General features: G+C 46.4%; 1 protein-coding gene across 3 annotated transcripts in view; it reads right to left on the reverse strand.

The window, feature by feature from the left end:
• Positions 1 to 1,792: 1,792 nt before the first annotated feature.
• The window catches only part of PTPN23 (protein tyrosine phosphatase non-receptor type 23), a 582,812-nt gene continuing 563,683 nt past the window's right edge, over positions 1,793 to 20,921 (reverse strand). For all 3 annotated transcript variants that reach the window (XM_069210890.1, XM_069210891.1, XM_069210892.1), the window contains one exon: positions 1,793 to 2,517. In XM_069210890.1, the coding sequence (XP_069066991.1) occupies positions 1,936 to 2,517 (582 nt within the window). In that variant the 3' untranslated portion in view covers positions 1,793 to 1,935. The remainder of the gene's footprint in view (positions 2,518 to 20,921) is intronic.

A 20,921-nucleotide genomic window follows, 5' to 3' on the forward strand; every position in this document is an offset into this window, starting at 1 on the left:
CAGATGCTGCCCCATGCAAGTGAGCCACTGGTGTCTGTTCTAAAAATATAATGCCACAAAAAACTGTGATAGGTTCACAAGCTGTCCATGCAAATCAATAGCACTACATTAAGAAGATTTCTTTACATCCTTTGCAACAGCATCATTAATGTTGCTGAGTTCTTCTCCATTCTGTGTAAACGACACCAACATTCAATCTCTCCTCCCAACTATTTGGCCAGGCTAACTCTTGAAGTCACTCTTCATACATAATCAGACTCACTAATGCTGCGAGTCTCACATTTTTGTGGACTATCTCACTAAAGGCAGATCTTATCCTACCCATAAAGTAATCAGGCTTTCTAAAGCCAGAGCTCTCCAAAAGTTATATGTTGGACTCAATTATGTGTGAGTGCTTCTCATGTCAAGGTACTCCCTTTGTTTGAGTTCAACTGAATAACGTGGTACATTTCCCTCACTTTTTTGCCAGGCTCACTAACATGGACTAAGGAAAGAGACCAGAGATTAGTGAGCCTGACAACAGATGGAAGAAAAATGAAATAGAGAATTGGGGACATGCTGGGACAACAACTTTTTAGTGGACTAAGGAAGAACCCTGAGATTAAACACAACAATGTTCCACAATTTCACCATGTTTTCAGGTTCAATGTCCGGGTTCTTTCCCCGTTTCATGGTAGACTCACTAATACCACCAATTCTGTGGTTATGTTTGCAAATATCAGGGATCTATACAGTACATTTTAAACTCAAAAATATCCTACTAGACCTCCTCGCCCCTCTTAACTAAATTAACTAGTGTAAGGACTCTACAGCCTTCCATGTTTTGCAGACTAATGACCCGGAATTTTCCCCCTTATGTGGCCTGACACACTAATCTCAAGACTATTCTCCAATTTGTTGCTAGATTCACTAATAGTGAAGTTCATCAATGCCAATCCCTTTCTCTATTCTGGGATCTCCCTAATGCTGGGGCTCGTACTACCTTCCTTAGTCAGACAAAGTGTCTGTTGACTTGGCCCCATTAGTAGAGCTAATAGAGAACTTCTTCCTCCATTATCAGTAATGCTAATATAAACGCTCTTCCTTATTTTACAGTGCACATTTTCCATGAGGCTTCCCATTTTGTAGTCCGGCATACTTAAAAGAACTCTACCTATTTAACAAAATAGGTTACTATAGCTAGGGAGAATCAACCATTACAGGCAAACCCACAGCCTGGTAACCATCTGCTCTGGCTGTTCCAAATAATGTAAGATTTTTAAGAATTTATCTTAGAACAGGTATTACCAGGTGGTGAAGGCTCTACTGCAGCACTTCATTCTAGGCTATCCTCTGCAGTATGGCACGGTTCAAGAATTAGGCTTGTTGTATTGCAAATCTTTTAACTTCTGCCTCTTCCATTACTACCCCACTTGTGTACAGGCTCACCTAATAATGAGACCAACAGTATTTAGGCTTGTACCCACAAAACTAGTATACATTTTCCATTATCCTTGTGCCACAGTAGGCAGACGATATTGTTACATTGCCACACTTCCTCTGGCTTTCCCCAAGGAGGGTGAGAGGTAGATATTTTTCAATCATCCATCATGCTCTCTAACTTGGACGCAAAGCAAATTCTTGACTTTTATGAATATGAGTAATGGCATGCACAGAAACAGTGCTAGTCAGACAATGAAGCATGCTCACTTACAGCACCAGCAATGCTGAGCAGCATAAGAAAGAATTGCACTAAGGAAGGTTGCAAGCTCAGAAGGCTAGGTTGAACTTTAACTCATCAGGATTAATGATCTGACAGAAATATATGGTTTAATAAACGTTAAATAGTTTCACAACCAGGTGACAGTAAAATTTTGATTAAAGGTGCATAGAGTACCAATGTTGTTTATGAACCCAGACTCAATTAGAGTCCTGAAAGTCTCTTCACACCTCATATCAGGTTTTATTAAGCCTCCATAGAGGGTCCAGCATGCTGAGTGGGTCATCGTTGGCCTTGATCCCCCGAGAAAGTCCCTCGCCATTTTGAGGCTGCAGAAAGCTTTGCTTGTTCATTTTCTGTTTTCCCTTCTGGGAACTGTCCAAGTTAAAAGCCTCAGGAGTCAAGGATGCCAGAAGATCCAGGGAGGAAGAGGAAGGTGCTGTGCAGGTGGCTGGGGATTGCCTGCTGGGTCTCTGCTCCACCTCTTCCAGTATGTAGTTGTTGGCAATTTCAGGGTTGGCTGCAGTTGTGTCAATCAGAGGCACCAGAGTCGTGGTGGACTCCAGCAGTTGTTCAGTGGGTAGTACAGCCACAGGCTCTGTGACCTCAGGCTGGGAGAGGCTTGAAGGCAATGTCAGAGGTGCTGGGGCATTTGCAGGTTCCATTACAGGTTCACAGTTTGAAAGCTGCCAACTGACAGAAGGCTCCATGCCACCCAGTGGTGGTTTGATACTCAGTTTGGCAATGGTGGCTTGGATTGAACTGATGGGCATGTCTCCGCCAAGCACAATATCCTGGGGATCCTGGAGTGGATACAGCTGGAGAAAAAGAGAAAACGAGAATCACAAACAGTATCTAAGGCTAGAATAGAGTGGTAGTTATTCAAGCCATTGGACAAATGTATCAGAAAACAGTATTGAAAGGCAGCAACCAAAGAATGGAAATTAAGTTTGAAAAACAGAAGGTGAAACAATGTATTTCTAGGAGGTGGGTCCTGGAAGAAAGTTCTTCCTACTAGCTAATAATTTCCTCGTTAAAGCGTGTCATATTTATATGATTTTAATATTTCCTCTCATAATGCATCAGAGAACAATTTACTTGCTTCCAGTAAAGTTGTTTCAGATGGGAACCATTTGGAAGTGCCAGACTAGATGAACAAGTTACTTACCTTTGGCAATGCTGTTTCTAGTAGGTACTCTATGCAATCCCAGATTAAGCACCTTTCGATATTTCCAGGTGTCAGACTGTATCCGGAGAATTATTTCATCAATGCTCTTGCATGCCAATACGTGGTGCAGTGTAACTCTGAAGTAACTCCGTACCGCCCTTTAAGTGACAGAGCAGATTTGTATTTGAGCACCGTTCCTGTGCGCTGTCAGTTTCTTATTTCCTTCTTCCGCAGAAAGTAGAACATATTGTATGAGACAGTGTGTTGACCCTCTATCTTATAACCTTTTAGAAGGTAGTGATGAATCCGCACTTCGATAGATTAACCACCAGAAGGAAAATGTCACTTACCCAGTGTACATCTGTTTGTGGCATTAGTCGCTGCAGATTCACATGCTGTGCATAGTCCGCCGTCTGGTGTTGGGTCGGAGTGTTACAAGTTGTTTTTCTTCGAAGAAGTCTTTTCGAGTCACGAGACCGAGGGACTCCTCCCACTTTGGTTCCATTGCGCATGGGCGTCGACTCCATCTTAGATTGTTTTCCCCGCAGAGGGTGAGGTAGGAGTTGTGTATGCTAATAATAGTGCCCATGCAATGGAATAAATACGTATGTACAAAATGAAGGTTTAATGTAATATATTTACAAATGTACAGATGTTCAAGATCTACTTCTAAACGGCTACAGGCTCCCGGGGAGGAGGGTGGGCGCATGTGAATCTGCAGCGACTAATGCCACGAACAGATGTACACTGGGTAAGTGACATTTTCCGTTCGGTGGCATGTGTAGCTGCAGATACACATGCTGTGCATAGACTAGTAAGCAGTTATCTCCCCAAAAGCGGTGGTTCAGCCTGTAGGAGTGGAAGTAGTTTGAAATAAAGTTCTTATTACGGCTTGACCTACTGTGGCCTGTTGTGTAGATAACACATCTACACAGTAGTGTTTAGTAAATGTATGAGGCGTAGACCATGTTGCTGCCTTACATATTTCGGTCACTGGAATATTTCTGAGAAAGGCCATAGTAGCACCTTTCTTTCTGGTTGAGTGTGCCTTTGGTGTAATAGGCAGTTCTCTTTTTGCTTTAAGATAGCAGGTTTGGATGCACTTTACTATCCATCTGGCGATACCTTGTTTTGAAATTGGATTTCCTGTATGAGGTTTTTGAAAGGCAATAAACAGTTGTTTTGTCTTCCTAATTTCCTTTGTCCTGTCAATGTAGTACATTAGCGCTCTTTTGATGTCTAATGTATGTAGTGCTCTTTCAGCTATTGAATCTGGCTGTGGGAAGAACACTGGTAATTCCACTGTTTGGTTTAAGTGGAATGGTGAGATAACCTTTGGTAAGAATTTTGGATTTGTTCTTAGAACGACCTTATGTTTGTGTATTTGAATAAATGGTTCTTGTATGGTAAATGCCTGTATTTCACTTACTCTTCTTAGAGATGTGATGGCAATGAGAAATGCAACTTTCCACGTTAAGTATTGCATTTCACAAGAATTCATGGGTTCGAAAGGTGGACCCATGAGTCTTGTCAAGACAATGTTGGGGTTCCATGAAGGAACAGGTGGTGTCCTTGGTGGTATAATTCTCTTTAGGCCCTCCATAAACGCTTTAATGACAGGTATTCTAAATAGGGAAGTTGAATGAGTAATCTGCAGGTAAGCAGATATTGCTGCAAGATGTATTTTTATGGAAGAGAAAGCTAGATTTGTTTTTTGTAAATGTAGTAAATATCCTACTACATCTTTTGGAGATGCATGCAATGGTTGGACTTGATTATTATGGCAGTAACAAACAAATCTTTTCCATTTACTTGCATAGCAGTGTCTAGTGGATGGTCTTCTAGCTTGTTTTATGACCTCCATACACTCTTGTGTAAGGTTTAAGTGTCCAAATTCTAGGATTTCAGGAGCCAAATTGCTAGATTCAGTGATGCTGGGTTTGGATGCCTGATCTGTTGTTTGTGTTGTGTTAACAGATCTGGCCTGTTGGGTAGTTTGACATGAGGTACTACTGACAGGTCTAGTAGTGTGGTATACCAAGGTTGTCTTGCCCATGTTGGTGCTATTAGTATGAGTTTGAGTTTGTTTTGACTCAATCTGTTTACTAGATATGGAAGGAGAGGGAGAGGGGGGAAAAGCGTATGCAAATATCCCTGACCAATTCATCCATAGAGCATTGCCTTGAGATTCGCGGTGTGGGTACCTGGATGCTAAGTTTTGGCATTTTGCGTTTTCTTTTGTTGCAAATAGATCTATTTGAGGTGTTCCCCAAATTTGGAAGTAAGTGTTCAGGATTTGGGGGTGGATTTCCCATTCGTGGACCTGTTGGTGATCCCGAGAGAGATTGTCTGCTAGCTGGTTCTGGATCCCTGGAATAAACTGTGCTATTAGGCGAATGTGGTTGTGAATTGCCCAATGCCATATTTTTTGTGTTAGGAGACACAACTGTGTTGAGTGTGTTCCCCCCTGTTTGTTTAAATAATACATTGTCGTCATGTTGTCTGTTTTGACAAGAATGTATTTGTGGGTTAACATTGGTTGGAATGGTTTCAACGCTAGAAATACTGCTAACAATTCTAGGTGATTTATATGAAACTTTCTTTGATGTACGTCCCATTGTCCTTGTATGCTGTGTTGATTGAGGTGTGCTCCCCACCCTGTCATGGAAGCATCTGTTGTTATTGCGTGTTGTGGCACTGGGTCTTGGAAAGGCCGCCCTTTGTTTAAATTGGTACTGTTCCACCATAGAAGCGAGATGTATGTTTGGCGGTCTATCAACACCAGATCTAGAAGTTGACCCTGTGCATGTGACCATTGTGATGCTAGGCACTGTTGTAAGGGCCGCATGTGCAATCTTGCGTTTGGGACAATGGCTATGCATGAGGACATCATGCCTAGGAGTTTTAATACCATCTTTGCGTGTATCTTTTGTGTTGGATACATAGCTTGTATCACCTTGTGAACATTTTTAACCCTTTGTGGACTTGGAGTGGCTATCCCTTTTGTTGTGTTGATTGTCGCTCCTAAGTATTGCTGTGTTTGACGAGGCAAAAGGTGTGACTTTGCATAGTTGATGGAGAAACCTAGTTTGTAAAGGGTTTGTATAACATAATCTGTGTGGTGTGAACACTTTGTTAGCGAGTTGGTTTTGATTAACCAATCGTCTAGGTACGGAAACACGTGTATTTGCTGCCTCCTGATATGTGCAGCTACTACTGCTAGACATTTTGTAAAGACTCTTGGTGCTGTTGTTATTCCAAATGGCAACACTTTGAATTGGTAATGTATTCCTTTGAATACGAACCTTAGGTATTTCCTGTGCGAGGGATGTATCGGTATATGGAAATACGCGTCTTTTAGATCTAACGTTGTCATGTAGTCTTGCTGTTTCAGTAGTGGTATTACGTCTTGTAACGTGACCATGTGCAAGTGGTCTGATTTGATGTAGGTGTTTAGTGTTCTGAGATCTAATATTGGTCTCAGAGTTTTGTCCTTTTTTGGTATTAGAAAGTACAGTGAGTAAACTCCTGTGTTCTTTTGTGTTTTTGGTACTAATTCTATTGCGTCTTTTTGCAGTAATGCTTGAACTTCTAGTCCTAAAAGGTCTATATGCTGTTTTGACATATTGTGTGTTTTTGGTGGGACATTTGGAGGGAGTTGGAGAAATTCTATGCAATAACCATGTTGGATAATTGCTAAGACCCAAGTGTCTGTTGTTATTTCTTCCCATGATTTGTGGAACTGGCTTAGTCTTCCCCCCACTGGTGTTGTGTGAAGGGGTTGTGTGACCTGTGAGTCACTGTTTATTTGGAGGGGTTTTTGGAACTTGAAACTTTCCCCGGTTTCTTGGGAATTGGCCCCCTTTGTATTGGCCCCGAAAGCCACCCCTTTGATATTGTCCCTGGTAGGGAGGTGGTCTTGGTTGTAAGGTGCTGGCTTCTGTGGCTTGACCTCAAAACCCTCCTCTGAAAGTAGTTTTGCGAAATGTGCCAAATGTGCCTCTGCCCTGCGGGGAATAGAGTGCGCCCATGGCTTTAGCTGTGTCAGTGTCCTTTTTTAATTTTTCAATTGCAGTGTCCACTTCTGGGCCAAACAATTGCTGTTCATTGAACGGCATATTGAGCACTGCCTGTTGTATCTCAGGTTTGAAGCCGGATGTGCGCAACCATGCGTGCCTCCTTATTGTTACAGCAGTATTTATTGTTCTTGCAGCTGTATCTGCTGCATCCATAGAAGAACGGATTTGGTTGTTGGATATATTCTGTCCCTCTTCAACCACTTGTTTTGCCCGTTTCTGGAATTCTTTGGGGAGGTGCTTGATGAGATGCTGCATCTCGTCCCAATGGGCTCTGACATATCGCGCTAGGAGTGCTTGCGAGTTGGCGATGCGCCACTGATTTGCAGCTTGTGCTGCAACCCTTTTCCCCGCTGCATCAAACTTGCGGCTCTCCTTGTCAGGAGGTGGTGCGTCGCCTGATGTGTGCGAGTTGGCTCTTTTACGAGCTGCTCCTATGACAACTGAATCTGGTGTCAGTTGTGATGTAATAAAAGCAGGGTCTGTGGGCGGTGCCTTGTATTTCTTCTCCACCCTTGGAGTTATTGCTCTGCTTTTAACTGGCTCCTTAAAAATGTGTTTAGCGTGCCTTAGCATTCTCGGGAGCATAGGAAGGTTTTGATAATTGCTATGGGTGGAGGACAGGGTGTTAAAGAGGAAGTCATCCTCGATAGGCTCTGAATGTAGCGATACATTATGAAACTCTGCTGCCCTAGCTACCACCTGTGCATATGCTGTACTGTCCTCAGGTGGTGAGGGCTTAGTGGGGTACGACTCAGGGCTATTGTCCGATACTGGAGCGTCATAGAGATCCCATGCGTCCTGATCATCTTGGCTCATGGTGATTGTGGCGGAGTCTGTGCCGGCGATATATGAGTTGCCGGTGGTGGAGAGGGTGGTGGAGTTACCTTCTTTACCACTTTTGCTTGTGGTGTCTTTTCTTGTTGTTGGAAATCTAGTTTCCTTTTTCTTCTGATTGGGGGAAGAGTGCTGATCTTCCCTGTACCACTTTGTATAAAGATCCGCTTTTGCGTGTGATCTACATCTGTTGTTTGTAATTCCTCCTCAAATCTGAGTCTTTGTAGTTGGGAGGACAGTGATTGTTCCTCTGAGTAGGAACTGGCTTTCGGTACGGTTGCTGGGCGTTTTTGCACCGAAACCGTGTCTTTTGTTGTTTTCGGCTCCGACAAGATCTTTCTCTTTTTCGGTGTCGTACCCTCTCGGTGTCGACCATCTTCGGTGCTGCTATCTCTGTGCTGAGCAGCTTCGGTGCTGCTGTCTCTGTGCCGAGCAGCCTCGGTGCCGCTGTCTCGGTGTCGACCCTTTTGTGCGGCACTTTCTCGGTCCCGAGATTGCTGCGTGCCTGTGTCTCGACCTGAGTCGGACGATCTCGGCACCAGCTCGCCCTTTTTCGGTGCCGATGGACGGTCACCTACTTTATGGGTTGAGCCATGGCCTGTTGGCAGTGGCGTCCCCTGGGCTTTGTCTGTTTTTTCGTGTGTTCTTTCTTTCGACGTCTTACTCACGGTTGGTTGCTCGTCGACGCCGAATTCTTCGGATTCCGAATCACGGATGGAGAAAGTTTCTTCTTCTTCTTCCTCCTCGAACCCTTGTTGCCCTGTCGGAGTGGAAGCCATCTGTAACCTCCTGGCTCTTCGGTCCCTGAGCGTTTTTCTCGACCGAAACGCGCGACAGGCCTCACACGACTCTTCCTTGTGCTCGGGGGACGGGCACAAGTTACAGACCAAATGTTGGTCTGTATAAGGATATTTTACTGTGGCATTTAGGACAGAATCAGAACGGGGTCCGTTCCATCAGTCTCAATGTTGCACGCGGTCGGGCCGACCAGGCCCCGACGGGGGATCGAAAATACCCCGAAGGGTTACCGGAGCTCTTTAAGGCTCGGTGTCGATTTGCCCTAACTACCCGATACCGAACGAAACAATACCGACGAATTTTCCGTTGATTCTGACTAATTTTCCGACCCGAAACACAGAGCGAAAAGGAACACGTCCGAACCCGATGGCGGAAAAAAAACAATCTAAGATGGAGTCGACGCCCATGCGCAATGGAACCAAAGTGGGAGGAGTCCCTCGGTCTCGTGACTCGAAAAGACTTCTTCGAAGAAAAACAACTTGTAACACTCCGACCCAACACCAGACGGCGGACTATGCACAGCATGTGTATCTGCAGCTACACATGCCACCGAACACAGTGTTACTGAAGGTAAGTAACTTGTTCTACTGACAGACAGTTCTAACTGCAGAATTATGAAGCCTGCCACAACAGCACAAAAGATGAAAGCCCAGACAAATAGGCATAAACCATGCCCAAAGCATGTGCTTGCTGGGCTAGAGACAAAAACAAAATTTCATACAACGTTGCCTGTAAAGGGCGATTTTGACAGGTACTGCACCAATCAAAAAATGTGTCCAAACAAATGGCGCAAACTGATTTTTATGGAGGGATATATCACCATCAATATGACATCAATTACCTCAGGGTGCAGGCTGAAGGAGGTCAAATGTTTCTGCTCAATCTCCAAGCATGGAGATAAAAAGTGTGCAGGCCCAGATTCAACACACTGCCCTGTTGCTGCGACAAAAGTTAGTGTTAGTGGCAGCTGATCTGATGACATGCTCATGCCAAGGAGTTCCGGGTACCACACTCTCCTTGCCCAATCCAATGCCACTAGGATGACTTGGGGCACCATTATTCCCGATAGTCTTTATAACTCTGGACTGAGACACAATGATGGAAAGGCATACAGGAGTCCTGAGTTCAACTCTATAAGGAAAGTGTCACCGAACAAGGGCAGTTTTTGAAACTCCATCTTGCAGAAGTGCTGACTTTGTGAATTTTCGGCAGTGGCAAAAATGATTGTGACAGGGTACCCCCATTACTGGAAGATAGCCTGTGCTACCTTGGGTGTTACTGCCATTCATGATCCACTGGGCGGCTGCAACATAGTTTGTCTGCCCAGGGGTTTAAAGATCCTGCCAGCTAGTTCATCATCAGAGAAATCCTTTTTCCGTCTATGCAGTTCCAGAGGAGCAGAGCCTCCGGATCCAAGACCGCACAACTCCCTCCTTGTTGCTGTACTAGATAGCAGTGTTGTAGTGAGTGACCAACTGCACCAGCCTTCAAGTGATGATGGGTAGGAAGTCCTTCAGTGCCAAATGTATCACCCTCACCTCTAATAGATTGATATGGTATCAACCTCTCTCAGTGGGACTCCTCAACAAGGCAGTGATGCATTCGTGACCACCATCCGCTCCGGGCAGCGTAACAGAGTGGGGTGTGCCACTAACCTGATCAGAGTACAGCAGCCACCATTGCAGATCTTTCACAGTCTTCTCTGCAATCTGAAAGCAATCTGATAAATGTACCTGATGTGTGCCCAATGGGATCTGAGGTCCCTATGCAGATCCTGCATGTACACTATGCCATGTTTCACCAACAGGATGCAGGAAGCCAACAGAGGGTGAAACATCAGGGTCATTGCCTAAATGTCCTGAACTCTCTGTTCCGGGGAAAAGGAAGAAACCACATCATATACAGAATAGCTTTGATAAAAGGGAGCGTCTTTGAAAGAGTCAAGTGTGAGTTGGGCATCTTGATAGTGAACCCCCAATGATGGTAGGTTTGCTGTCATCTAGAGGTGGTTAATGACTGCCTGGAGCGAGACCACCTTCAGGAGCCAGTTGTCAAGGTAGGGGAAGACTGCTATGCCTGACCTCCAAAAGTGTGCAGCAACCACCAATATTACTATCACAAACACCTGAGTGACACTCATGAGTCCAAAAGGGAGCACAGAAAAATGATGTTGCTCCTGACCCATTGTGAATTGAAGGTATCGCCTGTGGGCCTTCAGGGCTTATGTGACAATCAGTGTCCTGCAGGTCCAGGGTATAGGGCAGACAGAACCTGGACTAGAGTGAGCATCTTGAATTTGTCCTCCCACTGGAAGGCTTTGGGAGAGCAAGATCGAAAAAAGGACAAAGGCCTGCATCGTTCTTTGGCACAGTCTCCTGGGTCCAAGGCAGATAGAACCTGAGCCAGTGTGAGCATCTTGAACTTCTTCCTTTGGAAGAAATTGAGCAACCAAATGTCCAGGATAGGGCAAAGACCCTTGCCCTTTTTGGGGACCAGAAAGAAGCTGTGTAGGAAAGTGCTTCTTTTGAAATGGTCACCCGGCCACATTTTGCCTGGTTTCTGGTGTAATTTCGACTGAAAGTGCACTGGGTTCCTGCTAACCAGGATCTCAGTGCTAGATCTCTCCCCCCCAAAACTGCACAGTCACTTTTCCCAATTGGCAAAACCTTAAGCCCCCACTATAAGTCCCTGGTAAATGGTACCCCTTGGTACCTATGGCCTAGGGTACTAAGGAACCTCCCTAAGGACTGCAGCATAAATGTTGTCACCCTAAGGGACCCCTCACAAAGCATATGACGGGCTACCATTGCAGGCTGCGTGCCTTGGTGCAGACAAAAGTGAAAACACAACATGGCACACAGCCTGTGCACTATGTCCTCCAACAGTGCATGCAATTTATGTTATTCACCCCTCTGGAAGGCCCTACAGCCCTAAGGTAGAATGTATTATATTACATGAGAGGGCATATCTGCATGAGCAGGTATGTCCCTGCTATGTCTTTGTCGATTTTCAGACATAGTAAGTGTCCAGGGAAGCCATTTTCAATGCCTGTGCTGGACACTGGTCACTGAGCTTCCGAGCTACATGATGGCTTCTCTGAATATAGGAATGTTTGGTATCAAACAACTCAGCTTAATAAATCCTCACTGATGCCAGTGAGGGATGTATTAATAACTGCACTTAGAAGGCACCTTAGAGATCCCTCCTGAAAACCTACCAGATACTAGTGGTCCTGACCAGTTCAGCTACCACAGACACATTTCTGGCCCACGAAGGTGACAGCTAGTGCTCTTGAAGGCCAGAGACAAAAACCTGCACTGGGCGGAGGTGTTATCGCCTCACCCAGGCAGGATGGAAATTCCAAAGTGGGAAGCTTCAAGGGCCTAGGTGCCTTTGTAATGCAACCCAGGTCTCTCCAGATGGTGTAGATGACTGAACCCCTGTCCTGACCCACTTTTGGCGGCAGCACGGGCAGGAAAAGTAGGCAGATTAGGAGGTGTGCCCATTTCATGCCATTTCCCATGCCAGTCCCACCCCTCAGGTGGACGAGTTGAAGTGGACACCACTTTTCAAATTCCCCATCTTGTTTGGAAGGAACTGGGCCACTAGGGTTAGGATTATGCCCACTTGCCAGCGGAAGTGATCACAGAAAGGGTGTAGTCACCCTAAAGGTGGCCAGCCCATTGACTACCAGCTGGCACTCCCAGTAACACCCCTAAATTGAGTATTTATATGGCAACCCTGAACCCTAGAACTCAGATCCCGATTACCTACGAAGAAAAGGACACAGAGGAGTTGCGCCTGCAGAGGAGGAAAAGAAGAAGCAGCTGACTTAGTAGCAGCCCTACTGGCCTACCTGATGACTTTGGCAGACTCTGCCCAAAAAGACCACTGGTCCTGCAGCTGAGTCCCAAAGAAACCGAGGAGGACTGCCTGTCTTCCACAAAGACTCAGGCTCCCATGAGCAGCGGATCTGCTCTGCAACAAAGTCTCAATAACAGGTTCTGCAGCCTTCTGGAACAGCAATGACCCGACACCCACAACCCGAGGTGAAGCCAACCAATGGTACCAGCAACGTTCCAGAGTCCGAGCCCACTCAGATTTCACCCCTCTTGAAACCCCACCCCCAAGTTGCTTGAAGCCTCTTCTGCACGCAGGCTCCCTCTTCCGCGGCACTGTGGTGAGGGAAAACCCGAAACCTACTGCAACCACTGCACCGGTTGGCCCTGACCCCATATGTGATGGGTCACTGTTGCCAATGACGTCCCCTGGCTCCCCTGAGCTCGAGTCCATCCTAGAAAACCCCTGATGGATTCCCCAACTACTCCTGCAGCTTCAACACACAGGAACCCCTGACCACGAGTGCTGCCAGATGGAGAAATCTAACGCCTAAGGACACCCCTGCATCAGTCGCCCCTGGAGAAAAGAACCAAAGGTGCGCCTACGTCCCCAGAGCACCCCAAGTCTACAACCTACCTGTTTGTTGCCCCTGACTGTCTTCCTAGCCAAAGCCTGTGGCCTGTCTTCACGAGAACCAACTCTTATAGAAAACCACTGGGCACCCGGCCGCCCGGTGTGACCTGTTGGTGTGGTCCTGATCAGTGCCTCTTACTTACCTTAACTCCCCGAAATTGTCTTCGTAAGTTGTTGTTAACCCTGTGTTTGCTGAACATTGTTTTTCTCCATAGGATAACATTGAGAGAACTCTGAAAACTGCATTAAGTGTCTATTTTTGAAACTGCAAAGTAGTTATGCTTAAACATCTACTTGCCCGATTACAAAGCTCTTGGGTATGAAACACATATAAAAAGAATTTTTATTTTTCTAAGATGGTCTCAGATTTATTATTTGAATGTGTATCTCATTTATTGCCTCTGTGAGTACAACAAATGCTTAGCATTACCCTCTGATAAGCCTAACTGCTCACCCACACAACCACAAAATTGAGCATTAGTCCCATCTACTTTTGCCTCTGCAAACCCAGTGGGTATCCACTGGACTCTCTGCATGGTATACTTCTTTTTAGTGCACCATACAGAGAGCCACCTTCCTCTATTGGTAGAGCAGCGGTGGGGTCTGCAACTCTGCATTTGCTGATACGACTTGGACGATAAGTGACTACACAAGAAAATTCAAACATGGTTTTTAGTTAAGTTGCATTTTTTTTTAATTGGGTAATTTATTTTCAAATTCTTAAAATTACTGTGAGGGCCCTGTAGCTTACCAGTGTAAAAACCTTAAAAACTTACTTTAAGTAGGACTGTAAAAACAGTTAGGATTTTTTCTCTAGTTCACAAAGGTCCCAAATTTAGAACAAAACTGAGTACCAAAGAGGGTGTGGATAAGGAGTTTGACCTTATCCCTTATATCCAGCTTTCTCACATGCAATCAAGCGCCCTCTGTAAAGGGTACAAAATTAAAACAGGCTCACACCCTACCTCTCTAAAGCTCCAGGAGCTGTTGACAGATTATGAGCAGGCCCAACCTACTGATGGAGCCATTGACCTTGCAGTTCAGGGAAACTCAAGTGAAGAGGAGGAATGGGACCCTCCATCACTTGAAAGAGTGGAACCTGCACCCCACAAACAGTTCCAGGTGTCTAGGACACCCCCCTCTAGGGAGGACGGCTCAGGCTCCACAAGGTCCAGAAAAAGACTCTCTGAAGAGGAGATTCTTTTATAGAGACTAGCTCGAAGAGTTCCCCTGGAGAAGAGAATCCTGGCAATAGATAGGGAAAGAGCAGAAATGAGTTTAGCACCCATGAAAGGTGGCTGCAATTTTATAATTAGGGACAGAGTAGAGCACTTCGATCCTAAAATCCCCAAAGGGATTGTCCCCAAATAGGAGGAAGGTGATGATATCACTAAATGGTTCACAGCCAAATGTCCTGGACTCCACATGCCACTGGAGTCAAGCTAGCCTGGTTCAGGCGGGGTAATACCTCGAAACTGGTCCAAGGATGCTTTTTCCAGTCCAGGGAAGACCTGGCTTAGCAGCTCGGGCTGGACTGTTCCCTTGGGAAACAGGGTCAAGACTGATTTGCATATGGCTGGGTCGAAACTGGAATGGCATGGATTGCAAAAAAACGATTGATTTAGGCCCAGATCTCTGTACTGGGAGGTGAATGTTTGACATTGTTAAGCATTCCGTCCATCACTTGTTCTTTTTGTAATTGTTACCTCCAACCCCAGGCACCCACCTGCACCTCATTCCTGGAGGGCTAGTGGCCAGCTGTGTGTGTCTTTGCTCTGTCATCTTTATTTTTCCTGTCTCTTTCTTTTTTGGTTCACTTTTTCTCCTTTTTTTCTCTCTTCCGGTAGCACCTTTTCTCCTCTCATCTTAGCGCTTCTCTCTCTCCCCAAACCCTGTTCCCTGACACTGCTTCCCCTGCAGCCCCACCTCCCCCCCCCCACCCCCCACCCCCTGCGATGCGCTTTCTGATCCCCAAGCTGATCGGACCCTCCCGCCTCCCTCTCCTTCTTAATGGCAGCCTCTGGCACACCAAAGGCAAGCCTGTCCACGTCTGGACCACACCCAGCACCCTGGTCCTCTGACCATCCATTGCTGCAACGCAGAGACCCTCCACGTGCTGAACACAAGACGCTCCACCGACTATCATCCTGAATCACCCAGAGACACCCTTGGACCATTCACCTGCTTCTACTGCCAACACACCCTCACCCCACACCAAACACTGGATTCTCCTGCTATTGGGTCATCGAACACCCACCCAGAGCATCTCAAGTGCATCTTCCTCAACAAGCGCTCCCTCCACAAACAAGCCGTAGAACTCTGGGACCTGCTAGATTCCACCCACTCAGCACCTTTCTCACCGAAACGTGGACGAACCCAGCATCAACACCAGACATCGCCATTGCCATCCCCATCAACTACAAACTGCTCCACAAAGACTGTTCCTCTCGACCAGGCGGCAGCCTGGCCACCATACAGAAATCCACCATCCGCCTGACAACCAACGCAGAACAACACTCCTCCCCTCCTGGAGCATCTCCATTTCTAGATCCACGTCACCCCTAAGTCCACCTTCCGCAGCACCCTCATCTACAGACCACCCGCCCCCTGCCCAGCCTTAAGCGACTCCATTGTTGACATCATATCTTCCCATGCATTCACCTTCACAAACTTACTCCTTGGTGACCTCAACTACCATATCAGCAATGACATCAACAACACTTCCCTGCTCGAGAACCTTGCCACAATATGTCTCATGCAAATGGTCACCTCGCCAAAACACATCCCTGGACACACACTCAACCCCATCTTTTCCGCCAGCAAAACATCACTGTCAACAACACCTCCACGCTATACTGGATTGACCACCACTACACTAATTTCTCTGTCAACACACCGACCATTCACCTGCGCACACTCCGCTCCACACGCAAGAAACTGAACCAGATCACTGAGGAACAGCTCACTAACGCACTCAGCATGTCACTTCCTCCCCTCGCCACAGACGCAAGCATCTCAGCACAGAACTTCCACCAATGAATCTCTAAATGCGCCAACACCCTAGCACCACTCTTAAAAACCTCAGCAAAACACTACCTCAAGAAGGCCAGCTGGTTCTCCCCCGCACTCCAGGCGCACCTGCAGGCAGCTACTAAAAAGATGGCAAAACAGCAAGTCCCGGGAAGACCTCGCGGCCTTCAAGTCACCATCAAATCCCACCACCACCTCATCAGATCCACCAGGAAAGCAGCCCTGCAGGACTGTATCAGCGCCACAGCACACAACACCTAAGAGCTTTTGGTCGTGGTCAAAGAGTTTGCCAAACCCGAATCGGAAGCAGCAAACATCCCTTCATCTCAGGACCTCTGCGACAGACTAGCCAACTTCTTCCACTGGAAAATCAAAGCCATCTACGATAGCTTTGGACCCCAAGACCCCCTAAGCCCACCAACAATGCTGGGCTTGGACCCTCTGAACCTTCACAGATCCTGCACTGCTGGACCAACCTCACCAAAGACAAGACTCGCTCCATGCAGAGCCCCTACTGAACCCTGTTCTCGGCACATTTTCAACAAAGCCAACACCTCCATCGCACCTGAGCTCTGCCACATGCTCAACTGTTCCATGGAGACGGCTACCTTCCCTGAGAACTGGAAGCACGTTGAGATCTGCCGACTTCTGAAGAAACCACGGCCGACCCCCTGGACCTCAAGAACTACCGCCCCATCTCTCTGCTGCCTTTCCCAGACAAGGTTATCGAAAAAGCCATCAACGCATAGCTCTGCAAACACATTGAGGACAACAATATCCTGGACATCTCCCAATCAGGTTTCAGAAGCAACCACAACACGGAGACCGTCCTCCTTGCCGCCAAAGATGACATCTCTCACTCCTCGAATGCAGCCAAATAGCAGCCCTCATCCTACTGGACCTATTAGCCACCTTCGACATGAACGTGCATCACGTCCTCTGCTCCAGACAGCTGGCACCCACAGATAGGCCCTCCAATGGATATGCTTCTTCCTGACCAGCAAAACACAGAGTCAGACTCCTGCCTTACCTGTCAGAACCTATGGAGATCAGCTGCAGAGTTCTACAGGGCTCCTCCCTGAGCCCCACACTCTTCAACATTTACATGGCCCCACTCGCATCCATCGTCAAGAACCACAGACTGAACATCGTCTCCTATACCGATGACACCCATCTGATCATCTCACTGACTGAAAATTCCACAACTGCCAAGAAGAATTTCCACAACACAATGGAAGCTTGGGAAGACTGCTGGTGGCCTGCTGCCCTCAGCACTCCCCCACCACAACAAATCACGGCTTCATCATGGATTCATTGCTCACTATGACCAACCAAGTCAACTTGGTTGCATCCTCCTGTTTCCACAAACTCCGACTTCTCTGGAAGATCTTCAGATGGATCCCAAACGACTGCTGCAAAACTATAACCCACTTCCTGGTCAACAGCCGACTTGACTGTGGCAATGCCCTCTATGCTGGCACCTCCCAGAAGAACCGGAAGAAACTAAAACACATCCAAAATGTCTCTGCCAGGCTCATCTTGGACGTCCCCAGCAGCTAACACATCACCAGACACCTAAGAGACCTCCACCGGCTTCCGTTCGAGAAAAGGATCAACTTCAAATTCCTTGTCCACTATTACAAGGCTCTCCACGACCTAGAACCCATCTACCTCAACCACAGCATCACCTTCTGCTCAACAGGCCCTAGCCACTTTACCCCGCATACAGAAGACCTCAGACAGAGGAAGATCCTTTGCCTACTTCTCGGCAAACAGCTGGAACACCTTGCCTCTTCACCTCAGGCAGTCACCATTGTTGCCTTAATTCAAGAAGGACCTTCAGACCTGGCTCTTTGACTGAGGCAAAGACGACGGACACCCTCAGTGCCTTGAGATTCTTATGGGAGGAGTAGCTGCGCTCTATAAATTATGATTGATTGATTGATATAGACAGTCTTGATCATCTCAAGGACCACATCAAAGGTGAGGTGAGCAAGATGCTGGAATTTGGAGTCATGAAGCACTCAGAGCCCCCAGGCCAGCCCAGTTTTAGTCCCTAAGCTGCATTCCCAGGGTGGAAAGAAAGTTAAGGTTTTGTATGGACTATAGGGGTCTCAATGCTGTGATGCCCACCCAATTCCTAGGGTTGATTAATTTTTTGACAGGTTAGGGGCAGCCAAACATCTCAGTACTTTTGATCCACATCAGGGTACTGGCAACTAGGGCTGACCACAGGAGCAAAAGGAAAATCAGCATTCTCCACTCCTGATGGGCATTATCAGTTTCAGTTTACTGTTATGCCCTTTGGTTCGAAGAATGCCCCTGCCACCTTCCAACGGTTGGTGAACAAAGTCCTTGCAGGGTTAAAGACTTTAGTGCAGCATATCTTGATGATATTGCTGTCTTTCGCTCTACAGGACAGGATCACCTGATCCACCTTGGAAAAGTCCTTGAGGCTCTGCGAAAGGTAGGCCTCACTGTCAAGGCAAGCAGATGCCAGATAGGGTAGTGCCGGGCTGTATACCTGGGCCACCTTATAGGTGGAGGACAAGTTCAACCACCACAAACCAAGATCCAGACAATTCTTGACTGGGTAGCTCCAACAACGCAGTTAGGGCAATCTTTAGCTTTATTGGGTACTACAAGAGGTTTGTGAAAAGATATGGCACCACTATGGCCCCTCTCACAGAACTGACTGCCAAGAAAATGATAAAGAAAGTAAACTAGACAGTAAGCAGTCAAAAGGCCTTTGACCCCCTGAAAGAAGCAATGTGTTCAAGCACCTGATCTTAACGCTCCAGATTACACCAAGCGGTACACAGTGCAGACAGATACCTCTGAGCAGACCTCTCCAAAATCACTGATGATGGCTATAACCGGTCTGTTGCTTTCATTAGCAGGAGGTTACTCACCAGACAGAAGTGTTGGAGTGGAATTGAGAAGGAAGCCTTTGCTGTGGTTTGGTCCCTGAAGAAGTTGAGACCATAATGGTTTGGTTCTCACTTCCGAGTTTAAACTGACCAAAGGCCTCTCAGATGGCTGATGCAAATGAAAGATGTAAAAACCCAAACTGCTAATGTGGCCCATCTCCCTACAGTGAATGGACTTTACAGTGGAACACAGAACTGGGACTGACTATGCCAACGCAGATGGCCTTTTCCGGTTCTTCCACTTAGACAATGAAGACTCCCTTGAGAAAGGTTAGTTTAATTCTCTTTAGTTTGAGGGGTGGGGCAGTTCGAGGCGGCTAGGAAAGCACTCCTCTTTGACATGGTCACCCCACGTTTTGCTTGGCATTCAATATAATTTTGACTGAAAGTGCACTGGATTCCTGTTAACCCGGTCCCCAGTGTGGGATCTCTTTCCCTAAAACTGTTAAATGCCCCTCTAAGACCCTGGTAAATGGTGCCCCTGACACATAGGGCATGGGCACCAAATAGGTTTCCAAAGGGCTGCAGCATCTATTGTGCTATCCTCAGGGACTTCTCACCTAGCACATACAGACTTCCACTGCAAGCTGCATGTCTTGGTGCAGATAATAGTGAAAACACAACATGCACACAGCCTATGTGCTATGCCCCCTAACACTGCATGCAATATAAGTAAGCTACCCCTACAGCATGCCTTACAGCCCTAAGGCAGGGTGAATTATATTACATGAGCAGATTAGTCCCTACTATGATGGAGACCACAGGACATATCTACATGAGCAGATAAGTCCCTATTATGATGGAGGCCACAGGCCAGTTTTGGACTTCCATTCACTGAATTAAGAAAATATCCTGAATATATTCTCTCCTTCTCTGAGAAGATTTAACCATCTCTCTGGCACTTTTCTCCATCACCAAGTTCATTGTGTGGGTGTGTTTAAGGTAATATGCTCCCATTTTTGAAGAAATGCTACCACTTGATCTCTAACAGGTGCTGGATGAGAAAGCCCTGAAAGGAATCAGTCATTATGGCTAAAGTTGTAGCATATGAATTCACCTTTATTACCTGCGGAACTTACATGGAGGAGAAAATAGTTCCCAAAGCTTCTGTTATGCCCAGTCTTTGTTTCAAATGCTCCAAAGACAAAATAGCCTGTCTGCCAAATAAGCACTGACTGCCAAAAAGAATGACACATTGTTGTGATTGAAACTCATAAAAAATTAAGTAGTCCTTTCTCCTGGGCCTTTAAGGCGCTTGGATCATGTAGGCTTCAAGAGTTAAACCCGAGAGGCAGTGCAGACAATGACAACACCACAATAAGACACAGGGCTATTTCTCGCTGTCTCTAGCCAGCCGGAAACCAGAAGAGTGCAGCCCCCCCTAAAACAAATAGTGCACAAAAATGGCAGCTGCCATGCAGCAGGTCCACTGCAGTGAGACGTCTGGGCTGGGGCTAATCGCCTCATTATTAGCAATGCAGGAAGACTGCAAGGCACACCAAAGCTTTAAGAACTGGGCGATCTCAGATATGATCAGCAAGGAAATACAATTGGGACAAATGGAGTATCAGAGAAGTGCAAGCAACAGTTGCATCTTAGGAGTGCCCAATCAGTTGGGGAAATCCCTGAATCTGTATGTTACAATCCAGAAGTTTATAAAAACAGAGCTACCAGCTGTTAATGACCCAGAGGGAAATATGGTGAAGAAAGCATACCATCTAACAAAAAGGATGGCGTCTAAAGATTAAAAACTGTGCAGAATTGAGAAATCCAGACAGGACAAATAAAACTGAAAGATATGGCCAACCGACAGCAGGCAACCATTGAAGGTAAGCACATTCACAAATTAGTGGACTATATCCACTCAATGTAGATCTGCTGTCAAAAGTTGCAAGTAATAAAGTAGGAAC

The sequence above is a fragment of the Pleurodeles waltl genome, chromosome 10 (assembly GCF_031143425.1).
Source record: "Pleurodeles waltl isolate 20211129_DDA chromosome 10, aPleWal1.hap1.20221129, whole genome shotgun sequence".
Classification (NCBI taxonomy): Eukaryota; Metazoa; Chordata; class Amphibia; order Caudata; family Salamandridae; genus Pleurodeles; species Pleurodeles waltl.